At 40.1% G+C, this 17,212-nt stretch overlaps 1 protein-coding gene across 1 annotated transcript; it reads left to right on the forward strand.

The window, feature by feature from the left end:
- Nucleotides 1–10,582: 10,582 nt before the first annotated feature.
- SPX (spexin hormone) lies at nucleotides 10,583–17,154 on the forward strand. The gene is made up of 5 exons (XM_069491052.1): nucleotides 10,583–10,669; nucleotides 10,797–10,854; nucleotides 11,392–11,454; nucleotides 12,771–12,854; nucleotides 16,180–17,154. The coding sequence occupies exons 1-5, from the start codon at nucleotides 10,583–10,585 to the stop codon at nucleotides 16,236–16,238; spliced, it is 351 nt and encodes a 116-aa protein (XP_069347153.1). The 3' UTR covers nucleotides 16,239–17,154.
- The last annotated feature ends 58 nt before the right edge of the window (nucleotides 17,155–17,212 follow it).

Consider the following 17,212-nt stretch of genomic DNA (forward strand, 5'->3'; position numbering starts at 1 on the left):
ATCTGCCGAATGGTCATTTAACAGACACTCTGTGAGTACCTCTTGAGTACTAAAAGTCCCGCGCTGAATGCAGGAGACCCAGGAGAAACAGGAAGTGGCATCTGCCCCGTGAAGAGTTTGTAACTTTAAAATTACTTGTAAATTCTTAGCCTTATTTCCAAAAACTCCTCCTGAGTTGTCCTGCAAACAAATGATGGAAGAATTTGTGGTCTAGATATCCTCTTATTTTCTCCCAGTCAGAATTTATTAGGACTGTTCAGCCTTCACTGTGATTGATAATGTAACATTTTTTCAGAATGGTGTCTCTAGAGAAAAAAAATAAATAAATAACATCAGCTTTAACTCTGGGAGCTTTGTCTTGAGATGCGATTTATTTTACAACTTTGTGTATATGTATTCATCTTATTGTAGGTTTTTTTTTTTCTTTCTTTTTTTTTTTTTGGAAGAGAATTTCTTTTTTAATGTGGGCTCAGGGATTCAAAACTCACTGCTACTTGTGCATTCAGAAGCTGCTATTGAATTTCTATTGCTGTAGGCAGTTGGCTCAGTTTACTGAAAGCTGCTATGATTGCCACTATTAATTGCAAAATGTAAGAATTGGACAGTGAATTTAGAAATGAGTGGAGAAATGCTTAAATATTTTTTCTTAAAATGGAAGGAATATCTAATACTTAAGTATTTGTCACCTAAATAAAACCACTTAACATCTGTAGTGTTTTAAGTGGCAAATTTTGTTAAGATCAAAAAACCACTGGCCAAGTCTACCCCTATTTGTTGAATTCAGTAATTAAACTACAAGCCTTGACAATTGTCAGGTAAACTGGAAGTCTTGAATCTGTTATTAAATATCCAGCATCTCTAACTGTGTCCTTGACTGAAAGGTCCCAGCCTCTGTCCTTCTGCTGCCTGTGTACATGCAGGAGGTTGAATACAAGTAGCATGCTCCAGATTCATCAACTAACATGCTTTTCCATGACCTTAACTCTCAAAGCCTAATTAAAATGCCACTTCTATCATCTTTCCTGATCCAGTAGCCAAAAACAACTTCTCCTTTCTTGCCCTCTCATAGAACTTTCCACTTGCTTTGTAGTGATTTGGCTATGAAAAAGATTCTTGAGGTTCAAGATCTCCTGTTACTCATTTGTATCTCCAGTTCCTGGCACTTAGTAGATCCTCAGTAAATATTGGTTGAATAAATGAAAGTTAATTCTTTCAGCTCATCTGGTACTGTCCCCACCCATCACCACTTATATATTGAAATCAGCCTCATGGAAGCAGGTTTTTAATCAGCCAGAAAGTGTAGTCTAATGGTCTGGCTCTTGCAGAAGTCTCTACCTTTCATTCCTTATGACTTGAGAAACTGACTTTACTGCACCCAGCAGCTCATCAATAGGGAGAGCAGGAAGCATAGATAAAGGAAAGATGATGCCTACAGATTGGCTGCCCTTCTTAAAAGGGAGGCTACTGAGGAGGGGGCAAGATGGCCGACTAGAGACATCGCTTGCCGGACTTTCCCAGCGTGAAGGTAGGATTTCAGATAGAGGATGGGGGAGAGGAGATGCAGCTAAGGTGTAGATCATAGAAGTGCCAGAGCCTGCCGGGGAACTTACAGAGGAAAATTGTGAACCAGAGAAGGAAGAAGATAAAGGAAAGGGGATATTGGTGAGAATCAAACACAGAGAGGCTTGGAGCCCAGTGAAGGGGTAAGGGGGGATCCCTCTCTCCCTCCCACATGCCTTCCGTGACCAGCCAGCTACCAAGTTTCTTGGAGGCTTTTCCACCGTCACAAGCCCATGCAAATACAGAATAGTGGGGAGAACTTGAGTGATCCCAGAGCTTGGATATTCCATGCTAGGTTCCCCTCCAAGGAGACTGACCCAAGAGGCTGGAGAGCAGGCTTCCTTCCAGTAGCACTCTATATACCAGTAACAGTCAAACCAAGAGTCAAATCAAAGACTCAATACCATTCACAACAGGTACAAAAAAAATAAAATACCTAGGAATATATTTAACCAAGGAGGTGAAAGATCTCTACAAGGAGAGCTACAAAACTCTGAAGAAAGAAATTGCAGAGGATACAAACAAATGGAAAAACATACCATGCTCATGGAAAGGCAGAAACAACGTTGTTAAAATGTCCATACTACTCAAAGTGATTTACAAGTTCAACACAATCCCCATCAAGTTACCAAAGTCATACTTTACAGATCTAGAAAAAATAATTCTACACTTTGTTTGGAACCAGAAAAGAGCCCAAATAGCCAAGGCAATCTTCAGCAAAAATAACAAAACTACAGGCATCACATTACCAGACTTCAAACTATACTACAAGGCTGTAGTAACCAAAACAGCATGGTATTGATACAAAAATAGAGACATAGCCCAATGGAATGGAACAGAGAACCCAGACATAAAACCTACAACCTACTGATCTTTGAGAAACAGACAACAACATACACTGGGGAAATGAAGCCCCATTCAATAAATTGTGCTGATAAAGCTGGATAGCCACATGTACAAGAATAAAACAGGACCCCTACCTGTCACCACTGACAAAAACAAATTCAAGATGGATAAAAGACTTAGATCTAAGGCATGAAACCATAGAATTCTAGAGGAAAATGTAGAAAAAACTCTTCTAGGTATTAACCTAGGCAAAGAATTTATTAAAAGGACCCCAATGTCAATTATGGCAACAATAAAAATTAATAAATGGAATTTGATTAAACTAAAAAGTTTCTGTACAGCTACGGAAACACTCAACAGAACAAATAGAAAACTTACAGAATGGGAGAAAATATTCACAAGCTATACATCAGATAAAGGGCTAATAACCAGAATTTACAAAGAACTCAAGCAAATCAGTAAGAAAAAAAACAAAAAACCCTATGAAAAAAATGGGCAAAAGACATGAACAGATGCTTCTCAAAAGAAGAACGACAAATGGCCAGAAAACATATGAAAAAATGCTCAACATCACTAATCATCAGGGAAATGTAAATTAAAACTACAATGAGATCTCACCTTACCCAAGTTAAAATGGCTTTTATTAAAAAGTCCAAAAACAATAGATGCTGGTGTGGATGCAGAGAGAAAGGAACACTTATACACTGTTGGTGGGACTGCACATTAGTATAACCTCTATGGAAAACAGTATGGAGATTCCTCAAAGAACTAAGTAGACCTACCATTAGATACAGCAATTCCATTACTGGGTATTTACCCAAAGGAAAAGAAGTCATTTTATCAAAAAGACAACTGCACTCAAATGTTTATTGCACCACAATTCACAATTGCAAAGATGTAGAATCAACCCAAGTGCCCATCATTCATGAGTGCATTAATAAAATATGGTATATGTACATCATGTATTCAGCCACAAAAAAGATGAATTAATACCTTTTGCAACAATCTGGATGGAACTGGAGATCACTCTCCTAAGTGCAGTATCACAAGAATGGAAAAGCAAACACCACATGTACTCACTATTACATTGGAACTAACTGATGAGCACACAATATGCAGAGGGAAATAAAACTCAGTGGAAAGCAACGAGGGGGAAGGAGAGGAGGGGATGAGAATAAATCAATTTAATGGATACTATGAACACTATTTGGGTGACGGGTACACCTATAGTAAGGACTCAAGCATTACAGAAATGATCCATGTGACCTAAAACATTTGTACCCCCTTAATATTTTTAAATATATTAAAAAGTGGGGGATGCTGCTGGGAGAAACTACTGCTAAAGTTTTGAGGCTGTGGCTGGGCGCCGTGGCTCACGCCTGTAATCCTAGCACTTTGGGAGGCCGAGGTGGGAGGATCGCTCGAGGTCAGGAATTCGAGACCAACCTGAGCAAGAGCGAGACCCTGGTATCTACTAAAAATAGAAACAAATGATTTGGACAGCCAAAAATATATAGAGAAAAAAAAATTGCCGGGCATGATGGTGCATGCCTGTAGTCCCAGCTACTCAGGAGGCTGAGGCAGAAGGATTGCTTAACCCCAGGAGTTTGAAGTTGCTGTGAGCTAGGCTGATGCCACGGCACTCTAGCCTAGGCAACAGAGTGAGACTCTGTCTCAAAAATAAATAAATATATATATATATATATATATATGTAAAGTTTTGAGGCTGGTGTGAATCACTGATTCTCATTTTTCTTTTCCAATATGAAAGGAAAAGGAGAATTTTGGGGGGGTTCCTTTTTCAGAATGATGGGTTTGTTTGTAATTGGAGTTGCTATCAAGTGGTAGAACTACCCCAAGGATAAAATTAAGAAATAAACTTATTCCCTAAGTGAAGAAAGCCAGAAATAACATCCTGCAACAAGAGGGGCCACTTGCACAACAGTCTCTTGCTTATGTGAAACAATGCTGATCATGTCGGGTAATGGAATCCCTGAAGAACCTTCTGGTGTGATCTTTGTGATGCTGTGAGTTGTATGTCAGGATAAGGACTGGTCTTGGTGATAAAACACAAACTCTACATCGTGGTGTCATGTCAAGTCAAATTCTCTGAATTTGCTCCTAAACAACATTCGGGATCTATGTGTAATCTTGTTAGGAAGATTGAATTAAAAATGGATGTCAAAGTGCTTTGTCAAATTTAAAGTGTTATGAAAATATTAGGTATTATTGTTCTGAGAGTATTTCTGGCCAAGGACCTAGATTAGAAGAAGGACCACTAACTGCCCCTATTTGATGATTCTATTTGATGGTCACACCTAGCAACAGCTAGTATTCAACCTAATTCAAATTAAAGAATTTTTGGAGCATTCCTCCTATTTCTGAGCTACCAATGTTTATAAGGCTCAACATTTTCAAAGAACTATCGATGTTAGTATTTTGATGCTTGCATCTTTATCTAAGACCTTTTGGCTATATGTGTCTTATTATATCTTTATGCTGCTCTTACATAACATACGCTAGGCCACCATTAGCAGCCATGTGCTGTGAGTTATTCTGTAGGAATGGTGGCTGTACATGCATTTACACGCACTGTGCCTGGTCATTTGGAGAATGAGCGGTAAGATATTCTAATTCAGGAAATAAGGCAAGGTAAGTGGACTTTAGCCTTCCCTGTTTTACTTTTCTTTATCTATCCCCAACTCCCTAGATGGTATTTCTTTTAACTCTCCTCAGGAAACCAATATCTCCATATTCTCCCTCCCCATAGATACTCTGAAAGGGTTTATAAATAGAGGTAAACAGAGGAATTGCAACATTATCTATCCCAGGGTGTGAGTTCATTGGGAATGGAAGCCTTAAGTAAAAGGAAGACAGGGTAAAGACATTAGCTAATGCATTAAAGCCCCTCCTAAAACTGGTAGCACTTTGGGGAAATGACTTCTTCCACCTGTTTGTGAGACAACTAGCCTAAGGGACTGACTGGCCCCAGCAGAAAATAAAGCTTATGTAGGAAATTGAACCCATCATACTATACCATCCCAATTTTTCTCTATTCTGTCATCAAAAAGTAACTTGGATATTTTGTACCATAATAGCCATATTGTCCAGGTAACCTTATCCAAGATGGCAGCTGTTTTCCATGTGAACACAATAATCACTAGCCCTAAAAGAATGCCACTTAAACAGTGATGGGTGATCATTGTTTAAATGGGTCCTGAGCACCCTACAGTCCACTGCAAGAATCCAGACATCAGTGGTGAAGGCAAAATGGTCTCCATTAGATATGCCTTTGAAAAAGACTTAGGAGCCAATTTGTTCAATATCCACTGCCTGGTCATACTGGCAGCAGAGTAAAATTCAATGGCTTTACCTATCATCTGTTTTTTGTTTGTTTGTTTGTTTGTTTACCAAATACTGTTAAGAGCCCATCTCTTGTTTTAGACCCGTAAAAATCTTTTAAAGTTTTGTGATTTAACAAATACATTTTACCGGGGCCCAATGCCCTTTGGAAATCCTCTTAGAAGAAATACATTCTGTCATGTTATTCTTGATAAGACTGCAATATTGATAATATGCCAAAACCATCCTCTTTTTTTGTGCACATTAAACTGAAAATGGCAGCTTTGACGTAAAACATCTGCTTGTGAATTCATTAGCTGAACTATTACAAACAAATCACATGTATTTACTTTTCCTTAAAATTGTAAGTTCAAAACATGTTTTATTGGTGATTCATTTTCCTGTCCTCTTCCTAAAACCTTTGTGTTTCGGGTATGGAGAGGGGAGAAAGGCATTTTACTTATCTGTTAGGTAACCTAGTAATTGGGGTTCACTTATGACTTTATTTAAAACATAATCACAGCATAGTTTATTTCTTTTATTGTTCTTTTTTGAAGGAAATTGCTACAATCCTTTGAAATTAAAATCCTAATTATAACATTTAAGGCAGTATTAAAATTTTATCCAGTTTTGATCTTTCTTCTTTCCTAAGACTGTGGAATAAAACATTATACTGATGATTCTGTCTCTCTCTTGCTTTAGTTATTCCTTATAGACAGTATATAGTTCTCAAGTTTCTACCTGCAAGGTACTTTCTATATTCTATTCTCATTTACTACCCAAACCTCAGTTTTTCTGTCTGCATATTACTGTCAAGTCTAAATATCAGAACCCAAATTCCAACCTCTCTTTTCCAAGTATCTGTAGGTAGACAGCATCAGCCTCTCAAACTTCAATCCCAAACAAACCATCTGTTCCTTCTTCAAACTCCCTGACATTTCTATTTCTAGCCATTCTCCCAGCCACACAGACTCGGAGGTTTAGTTTTCATCACTTCTTATATCCTCTAAAGCTTTGCTACTCAAATGTCCAAGGGTCAGTAGCATCCATCAGCATCACCTCGGAGTTTATTAGAAATGCAGAATTTTAGTGCTCCCCTAAGCTGTACTGAATCAGAATCTGCATTTTAACAAGCTTCCCAGGTGATTCCTGTGCATATTAATGCCTAAGAACCACTGCCCTGAGAAGAAAGGAACTGCTGTGGTCTGAATGTGTTCCCCCAAAATTCATATGTTAAAATCCTAAACACCAACGTGATCATATTAAGAGATGAGGCCTTTGGGAGGTGACTAGGTCATGAGGATGGAGCCCTCTAAATGGGATTAGTGCCCTTATAAAAAGAGCCCTAGGGAGCTTATTTGCCTCTCACACCATGTGAAGACACTGCAGGGAAGTTAGAAGTCTGCAGCCCAGAAAAGGGCCCTCACCAGAACCCATCCATGCTGGCTGGTGCCTTGATCTTGGAGTTCCTAGCCTTCAGAACTGAGTGGTGAATTTCTGTTGTATATAAGCTACCAGTTAATTATATTTTGTTACAGCAGCTTGAATGGACTAAGCTTGGGGACCATCTCTCTTATCCATGGTAACTTAGTATATGACAGTCACTCAGGTCCTTGTTCAATATCTGTATATAGATCTTTCAACTGAATATTGATATGCTTTCATCCTATCTCTCTTGCCTTCTAAGAATTTCCTTCTTTTAACTTCCCTTTCTTCTACGTCATCAATTTCTCCTTCTCTACTGCTCATCACCATCATTATACATGTCTTACAAAAGGTTTCTAAGTTGTCATCAACAGAAACCAACAAACCCAGTGGATTTAGGCAAAAGAAGACTTTATTACAAGAACACTGCGGCTGACATCACCACCCCCTCCAGCACTGGATGCTGGGATGTGCCTAGCACTGTAGCTAGTATTGCTCCAGAAACCCAATCCCTCTACAACTACTGCCTCACCACCAGAGTGCTTCTCCCATCCCAGCTCCAGGCTGCCAACGTGAGCAGCTACATCTGATTGGTGAAGCTGCACCACGTGCCCATACTGTACCCGATAGGGAGGCTGGAGAAGTGAGTATCTGGCATTTTCAGCTTGTACAATAGAAGGAAGACTCTGCCTCTCAACAAGATGCATAATTCCATAATTCATAACTTAAGGAATTTTAGGAATTTCCTAAAAATGAAAGTATCCAGATGTTACTGGGAGGCCAAAAAGAATATTAAATCTCCACCACATTCAAATCTTATCTTCAAAAAAAAAATCCTTACCTTTCTTTCCCTTCCTTTGTGACATTTCTAAAAAAAGGTTGTCTACACTTGGCTTTATTTCCTCATATCCTAGTCACTATTCTCGCCACGCCAATCTTGCTTCTATCCTCAAAAATGATCATATTTCCAAACTCAGTGGATACTTCTTGGAGCTCATATAGCTTGAGCTCTCAGTATTATTAGATCTTCTCTTGGCTTCCATGGCATCGGGGTTCTCTGGAATTTTTCCTTTCTTTCTGACTCTCTACCTCAGCCTTCTTTTCTGGCTCTTCCTATGCTCATTCTCTCTGTTTGTTTTCATGGCTCTGTCCCTGCCTGTCTTCTTTGGCTCCCTTCACTCCCTAAGTGTTCTCATTCAATCCCAGTCTTTTTCTGGCCTTAAAGTTCTAGAATCTTAAAGCTAACCATTTTTGCCTTTGAAAAAATAAAATCTGTAAGCTGGTAACCTCTTTGCTGAGCTCTACAGAGTTTTGCATTTCCAACTGCCTATTTCATGATTCTACTTGGGTAGCTGATATACATTTTAAATTTAATATGCTTATAAGCCAACTCTTAATTTTCCCTCTTTTAACTGGGTCCTTAAGAAGTCTCTTCAATTTCAGTAAATTGCTTCGTCATTTACCGCGTGTTTGAGCTACAAACCTAAGACTTGTCATCCTGATTTAATTTTTTTTCTCATAGCCTCATATCCCATTGATCCACAAGTCCTGTATTTTCTTCCTCCAACATATATCCCAAATTCACTTACAGCTCTCCTTTCCCTGCATATACCAGCCTAGTCTAAGTCATCATCATCTTTTGCTTATAACCGTATTTCCATATGAACTGGCTCATGCCTTCCTGTCCACACTCATTTCACAGTGTTCTTCCCTGTTACCCGCAACTGTGCCTCCACTGGCCTCCTTCCTCTTCCTCAAACAGGCCAAGCTCTTTGCTGTCTCAGAGTTTTGCTTTTCTTTCTACTGCTGAGAATGCCTGAAATACTAATTCCCACCCCAGCTTAGCCCGTGTTTGACTTCACCTTATCCCTCAAGACTCCCCTCTATTTTTACTGTCCCGGATGTAGCCCACCACTTACCCTATCACATCATCTCACTTAGTTTTACTTAATACTCGAAAATGTTCTGTAATTACAGTAGTCCCTGCTTATCCGCAGTTTTACTTCCCATGGTTTCATTTATCCATGGTTAACAGTCTGAAAATATTAAATGGAAAATTCCAGAAATAAACAACTCAGAAGTTTTAAATTGGGCACTATTCTGAGTAGCGTCATGAAATCTCTTGCTCCATCCCACCTGGGATGTGAATCATCATTTTGTCCATCATATCCACATATGTACACTACCTGCTTGTTACTCACTTATTAGCTGTCTCAGTTGTCAGACAGGAAAAAACATAGTATATATTGTGTGTGTGTATATATATATATATATCTCCTTGGTTTCAGGCATCCACTGTGGGTCTTGGAACAAAGCTCCCTTTCCCATGAGTAAGGGGTGATTACCGTACCTTATTTACCTGTTCATTCATTTAGTGTGTTTCTCCCCTGACTAGAAGGTAAGTTTGATCAAAGCATAGACCATGTCTTTTTAGTGTATGGCTATGTCCCTTGAACTAAAAGGAGGATTGTCTAACACATAGTAGGCATTCAATAAATATTTGGTAAATGATTTAATGCATGGATAAATAAGTGAATGACTGATGTTAAATTCCATTGAGATTTCCTTCTCATTTCTAACCGATTCATCTTTAGCTATCAGTAATAGGTTGATAGCTAGTTACCCAAGACAAATTTCCTTACTTATTCATTTACTTTTGATTCTGCCTTGGACTATTGATTGTTTTCATTAATGATAATAATAATAATACAATGCTTTGGGCAGCCAGTAGGAAAAGCAAAGGCAATCATGCTGATACATTCAGAATGTCTCCTGGCTAATGTGATAAGTTTCTGAATGAATAATGTCCACACATCAGTCATTCCTCTACTTCCTGCAATTGAATCTCCCTAGAGGAGTCATCGGATTCTCTCAATCTTGATGATTGACAGGATGTCCCTGTGGACTCCCTAACTCCACTACAGCTGGGGAGGGGCTCCTTGACACCAAGATTTTAAAAGTCCCAAGTTCAGAACAAGATCAGAAAACTCACAGGTAAAGCTATAGTTATTGCAGAGTTCTGAAAAGAAGTAGGACATGAAGGTAAGTAAAGGTTTTGTTCATTTGTGTCTTTTTAACTATTTTCTAAAAAGCTTTATAGCTTTTTACCTATTTTATGGTTCATAAATATGACTTTAGAGTAACAGAATCATTTGATTTTACCAAGAAAACGAAGTCGCTTATTTACTCAATTCCTTATGTGGGTAATGTAATGAAAATAACGTATTTCTAAATAATTTTTTGAAGTGGAACCTTGTGGATTAACTAGAAGGAAGACTGGGGAAACACCTCTACACACTATTAAAACAGAACACAGTGAGAAGTGAGGGATTCGTTATCGTCCAGGCATCAAGGAAGGAAGCACAAGGTCCCGTCCGCACAGAAATGACCCTCTTTGGTTGTTTGTTTTATGCAGGGACTCAGAAGTCTGGCAGCAGCAATCTTGGCTCTTTTCCTGGTGTTTTCTTTCCTGGGAAACTCCAGCAGCGCTCCGCAGGTAATCAAATGCAAAATGCGCGCTGTGTGCCCACGCTGCTCTTTCTCTTTTTTACTTTTTGTTTCTTTTCCCCTCTTTCTCTAATAGCGGATTGGGCTGCAATGTTTCTCTTCTCCCCGGGTTATAGGGACCGTTTGAGAGAAGGAACTGGACTCCTCAAGCTATGCTCTACCTGAAAGGGGCACGTAAGTTTGCAAGCCCTTTGCTCTTCCTGCAACAATAGCGGAAGATCCTTCGGCGTGCGTGAATCCATGAACAGATACATGGAGCGCGAATAACGTCGAGTTTGTTTCCTTAAATAATCCTGGCCATCCTGGCCACTCAGTTAATAAAAGAGACAGGTGGGTGAGGGAGGGCGGTGGGAGGGAAAGACTCCCCGGTTATTAGAAATCCTCCATCCTAAGCTGGAGGGTTGCTGTTTCTTGGCGCACTTGGGGACTCTGGGGTTGCCTGGGAAACATCGCCCCGGGCTCAGGAACGCGACCTCTGCTGGGACCTCCGCTCCAAAGCGCCCCTGCGGCGTCCGGCAGGGCGCGGCGCTTTCCTCCGGGTCTCCAGGGCGCCGGGCTCGGAGCGCTGGAACCCGGCAGCCCAGCGCGACCCTGAGCGGGCGCAGCCCCACCCCGTCCCGGCCTGGGCAGTGCGCCGTGCCGAGCGGCTGTGCCTTAACCCCCGATTGTCCCGGCCGGGCGGGCGCTGAGACGCATGTCTTGCTTTTGCAGAGGGGCGCCGCTTCATCTCCGACCAGAGCCGGAGGAAGGACCTCTCCGACCGGCCACTGCCGGGTGAGTGACTAAGGGAGCGAGGGCGGTGATCCCGCCACTTCGAGCAGGATGGGGAGGGCAGGGCTCGCTCCGCCCTGGCGCCCGAAGCAAGCGCCTCCCCACCGGAAAGACGCGCCTCGAAGGCCGCCCTGATACGCGGTCAACCGCGGGCCAGGTGGGCGGCAGCGACAGGACGCCGAGCGCCGGAGCTGGGGGATCGCGACGTCCAGCCCCGCACTAACAGTGGCAGGGGCGGGGGAGGCGGGGGTGCAGCTGTTCAGACCACCCAGCGTGCTGACGTCCCCAGGAGTTACTTATTCTGGGACAGGCTAGGCCTGGGGTTTAGCTCAGAGGGGGAAGAATAGAACGAACTGTGCAAATGCTTCTAAAAATGTACCTGCGCATTTATGTAGGATTAATTCAGTTTCTTCTTAAACACTATTATTAAACTAGGAACTTACCTCGGAACTTCAAATATGTGCGTCCATCATATTACTCGAAAGAGCTATCAAAAGGTTCAAAATCAAAAATAATTAAGTAGGGGCCATGAAGAACGGAGCCAGGGACTGTTATTTTTCAGGATAAACCTTTTCATGCCATTGGATTAAAAAAAAAAAAACACAATACAATTTGATGAAATTTTAAAGATTGAAATGCTAAAAATAAAAAGTATACTTATTTTGAAAAATACCAAACATTGTGCTGAGCACAGAGTAGATGCTTAACAAATTTTTGTTTAGCTTCTTCAAGCTTGCAGTTTAATTAAGCTTATTTATTTTATGAGGGTAGGGTTTGCTTTCCCACTTCAGTTGCCTCCAGATTGAAAATCATGGTTTGTGTTGAATGAGAACCATTTGTCTTTTGTCAACTTAGGTTTGAAATAACTTTGAACACTTAGCAGGTGCTGGTTGAGTCAAATAATCACTGTCATAATATTAATCATAATATTATGTGGCCAAGAATGTAGATTATTATCTCATAGTGCTTTGAAAGTAACAAGAGAGGACATAATACAGGCTTGGTGCAGGAAAGCATCTAAAGCCTTTGTCCAGACCTCCCATTTTAAACCGTGAAGGTGGACGTTTCTCATGGGCTCTTTGTCTTAATCCTTAAAATTCTCATTCATACCCTGCATGTATACTCAACCTCACCACTTGTAGGCCATTTCCAAGAGAAAGGTGAAATGTTTCAATTTGTAAAAATCAGTCTTCTGTGGAAGGGGCCTTTTGCTTAGGAGTCAAAAATCTATTTCATAGAGGTATTTTTAGTATTATAACATACTAGAATAGGATTTACCTAAATGCTAACAGAATCTGTATACGTTTTTGTTTCTCCAGAAAGACGAAGCCCAAATCCCGAACTGCTAACTCTTCCAGAGACAGCAGCCCTATTACTGGCTTCCTTACAGAAACCACAAGAAGGTACAAGTATAGTGACCTCTTTCAACTGCAGGACAGAGTGGCTTTGGTTACTTTTGGAATTCTGTGTTGAGTATCACCCCTACCCACCCAGAAAGTCACACAGATGTTTATATTATAAAGACCAGTATATTGCTCATTAAAGTCAGTCCCAAGAATATAAAAACATTTCCGTGGGTTACACTAGGGAATTTTATATGCATTTCTTAATCCATAGGCTATTGTAAACTTTATTTCTTTTAGAACTCTTAAAGCTGAAAGAGATCAAAGTCCATCTTCATTGTTTTATAGTTGAACAAACTAAGGTCAAAAAGATTAAATAATCACAAATCCAATTGCTTACTATTAAAAGTTAAACCAAAATGAAATTGCTAGAAGTCAATCATTTTTTACTTACAAACACAGCAGTCTCATATGGTTCACTCTAACAGATATGGACCAGTTCTGATTCTAAGCCTGTGCAATTTTCATTATGTTTTCATAGCTTCTTCTATACCAGGATTAGATGTAATCTTCAAATAGAGGCACTCTGTCCAGGTAGCATTAAAACTACCAGTTGAATTAAGGCATTTTGGTAATGGGTCAAACAGGTCTTTAGAGACTAAAAATCCTGAGTTTAAATCCCAGCTCTGCTGCTTATAATGAAGTGATGATGTACCCATGTTCAAGGTCTCTATAAGAACCCAGTGAAACAAGGTATATAATTCTTATGACTATTAAGAAGTCATCAAAGCATAATGAATAGACCTAGAATGTTCTCTTTCAAAAATTATTATGCCATATTTAAGACATAATTTAAATTTTTAAATGTTTTAAAAAATACATATAATGTGTGATCTGTTGGTCAAAGCACATGCTGCTGGCCTAGTTCTCTGACGTCTTTGCTTTTGGAGAAATCATATGTGCTCTGTGCCTAGTATTAAATGGGCCATGTGGGAGATGGGAAGAGAACAGAAGGCACTTTCTGGCTTCAAGCGTTGGCTTTGTTGTCAAATAGAGGCAAGTAGAAGAGAGTGGGATAAAGTGAACTCAGAGCAAGGCCATGGCTAACTTGGGCATAGAGGGGATTATATCAATCAGCAAATAAGTATCTATGCCTGCTATGTGCCATGCATTGTGGCAGGCAGAGAGGAAAGTAGATTAAGCAAAAGCAGGCCATGAGAATAGCCTTTGCAATGAAAATACAGGGTAAGCAGCCAGTGGAATAGCAGACCAGAGGAGTAGTGGTTATGACAGAGTTATTGCTGCTGCCACTGCTACTACTAGCTGATAATGATTGAGTGCTTACTATAATGGTAATGCAATAGGCCAGGCACTGTTCTAAGCACTCATTATTGGATGCGTACATTTAATCCTTACAATAATCCTAGGAGGTAGGCACTCTTATCCACATTTTACAGATGAGGAAAAAAAGGCACAGAAAGATGAAGTAACTTGTCCACCATCACATGGGGGTACATAGTGGAACTGGGATGAAGACAGAGGTAACTTGATCTTTATTGGAGAATGAATGGGATGACCTATGGATTTTCTGCAGAGAGATGGCAGGGTGGAGAAAGAGGGTCTGATTATGACACATACGGTAACAATAAGAGAAATAACAACAGCTACAATATGGGAGCACTTACTCTGTGTCAGATGTTATTGCTAATCTTTATAGCTCGGAAAACTGAGCCTTCAAGAGATATGTTTACTTTCTTAAGGACATGCGCCTAGTAAGAAGTGATATTGGGATTTTAGCTCAAGTCTGTGTGACTCTACAGCTCCTTCAGTTATGCCATGCCAGCTGTCAAATGGATTGTATCAAAGAGAAAAAGTTGGAGTGGGTAACCCATAAGAAACCAGAAAATAATGCAGGAGTGAAGTGAGGAGGTGCAGTCAGTCAGTGGGAGTGGATGAAGCGGCTCAACTCTGAGCCTTACTGGAAAGAAGAAAAGATGGGATCCCTGTTCACCAAAGAGATAAAAGAGAATCCAAAGTCAAGCACATTTTTAAAGTGTTGTGTGTGAGAGTTTACAACAGTGAAGATGGTAAGGAATGAAATTTTCTGTGGATCTGGAGAAGGGTTGAGTTCAAGGTCAAAGGGACATTTTGGTGAATAAAGGCGTGTAGGTCAGTGGTTCTCTACTGTCCGTCTGTGGACTGCTTACTTCAGGGTTACCTGGAGAGCTTACTGAAAAATACAGATTTCTTGGCCTTAAGCCCAGAGGTTCTGATTCTGTATGACTTGAGTGAGGCCCCAGAATCCTCATCTTTAAGAATTTCCCCCACATCATTCTTATGATTGGTGAGGTTTGAGAACAACTGGAAATCCAGAGATAGTTCATAAAGGTTGAAACCATGAAAATGGAGATACCCCTCCTCCAGGGCTTAGGTATAGTGGAGGAAGGGCAGATAATAAAAGATTTGTCTTGTAAAGCACCCAGAAAACAAAGGAAGAGGGGGGAAATAGTATTAGTGAAGGGATATAAAAAGGAGCAGGCAGAAATGTAAGAGGAAAAGCAGAATAATAGAGTATCCCAGAATCAAGAATGGAAAGTTCCAAGAAGGGAGTAATCAGAGCATCAACTCTAGCAGAATGTTAGTAACAATACAGAACTCAGGGGACAGTAAGCAGTGGCTCAGAAGACTTCTCCTCAGCTCCTGCCCAGTGACACAATTTGCTGCTGCTGGGCTCTGTCTGAAAGGGAATTTGGTTTAGAGGGAATTTGGTATAAGAAAGTAAGCTGCAGAGTTAAAAGAAAGCAGGTATTAGGTATTGGAGGGGTAGGTGAGGAATAGTTGAATAATAGGTAGAGGATCCTGTATCAAAGGCGAAATTTTTTTAAATTCAAGGTTTGGAACACTTACTGATTTTTGTCTCTTCTTTTTGTCTCATTTCCTCCCCATAACTCTACCTCACCTAATAAAGGAATATTTGTAAATGTGTTCCCATGTTATGTTTCCCATGTAAGATGCATTTTAACAGGAAATAGAGACAGTTCTTTGATGAAAGTGAATGATTGTAATGATGGGTATTTTAGACACGAGGCAATTTTTTATCAGAGCAAGACATGTGGCCCTCAAATATATCATGTTGTAGTTTCATTCATTATAAAGATTCAGATGTAAAATTTGAATTTCCCAATCTATCTAAAGCTGAGGGGAAAATTTTAAAAACCAAACAAATCCAAACCGATTTTGGGAGAGTTTTCAGTAGCAGAGTCCACAAGTTAATATAACTTAGGAGGTTAAATGTTTATTTCCTGAGATTCTCTTCATTTCTCCTTTTACTCTTTTTATTAATAAAATACAGAATATGTGTTCAAGTAATTTCTTTTTCTTACAGATGAAGAAGAAAACTTCGATCAAAGCAGATATTTGGAAGGCAGTCTGCTAAACTGGTGAAGATATACCAGATTATGTTCAATTATAGTTCTATTATGTTGAAAACATGAACCACGTGCATAAAACCCTTGGACCCTTTTTAGTCCATTTGTAATCTTAGGAATGTGTATAACTAGTTTTACTCTTTTAGGAACAAACGAAATGTAGAGTTCTTAGCTGAGAACATCATCACCTTCTTTCATTGCTTCAGGTCCTGTTTAGATCACCAAAAGGTTTCAGATCACCTTGTGTCTTGCTCTTGAGTTCTTTAGAGCATTTATAATTATAAGGCTGAAGACTCTGAAGTGTTCTTGCCTTTTCTTACACAGCCAGTACCTGTCTTGATCTTGGTTTTTTCATTCCGCTTGCGTTTTGTTGTCACTCAAGAGAGATTCTCCCTCTTTGTTTTCCCTTTTTCCCATGGGGAGGAGGGTGGCAAGCATGGCAGGATGGGAAAAAGGAGAGTATGTCTCCCTGTAGTTCATCCAGGTTAAATAACTTTCAGAAGGGAAATGGGATGACTGGGGAGAAGCCCTGTGGTAAGAACACTTCAGTGAGGTTGCTGAGAGAGAGGACAGTGGTGAGGTGGAAGGTTCACTGGAGATCCAGAGCTCCCCCTGTGCTCCTGGGGAATCTCCCTGAATTCTGTTTAGAAACGTGGATCTAAATGTTACTGGGAAATAAGCTGATGGAGACAAAGTCTGCTTGTGCATATACTACATAAAGGGAACAAACCAGTTTTTTAAAAGGAACTCATTTTCCAGGACCAAACAGACGCAAATACTTTGCTTCCTCCAATTGCCTAGAGCTCTAGCCTAGATTTGACATCATAACATTACATAAAGGCACTGAGATAACATAAGTGCATGGTAATATGCCTAATTTACTCCTTTTCAAAGTCAATGTGGATTCAATACCATATGAATACACACACACACACACACACACACACCCCTACAGCAAGCATAATAAAGTATTTATTTGGAATTACAATA

This window comes from Eulemur rufifrons, chromosome 16 (genome assembly GCF_041146395.1).
Source record: "Eulemur rufifrons isolate Redbay chromosome 16, OSU_ERuf_1, whole genome shotgun sequence".
NCBI lineage: Eukaryota > Metazoa > Chordata > Mammalia > Primates > Lemuridae > Eulemur > Eulemur rufifrons.

Coding starts and splice junctions, on each gene's coding strand:
- SPX (XM_069491052.1), top strand. CDS start 10,583: ATGCAGGGACTCAGAAGTCTGGCAGCAGCAATCTTGGCTCTTTTCCTG. Junction 10,855..11,391: donor GCTCTACCTGAAAGGGGCAC/GTAAGTTTGCAA, acceptor TTGCTTTTGCAG/AGGGGCGCCGCTTCATCTCC. Junction 12,855..16,179: donor CTTACAGAAACCACAAGAAG/GTACAAGTATAG, acceptor TTTTTCTTACAG/ATGAAGAAGAAAACTTCGAT.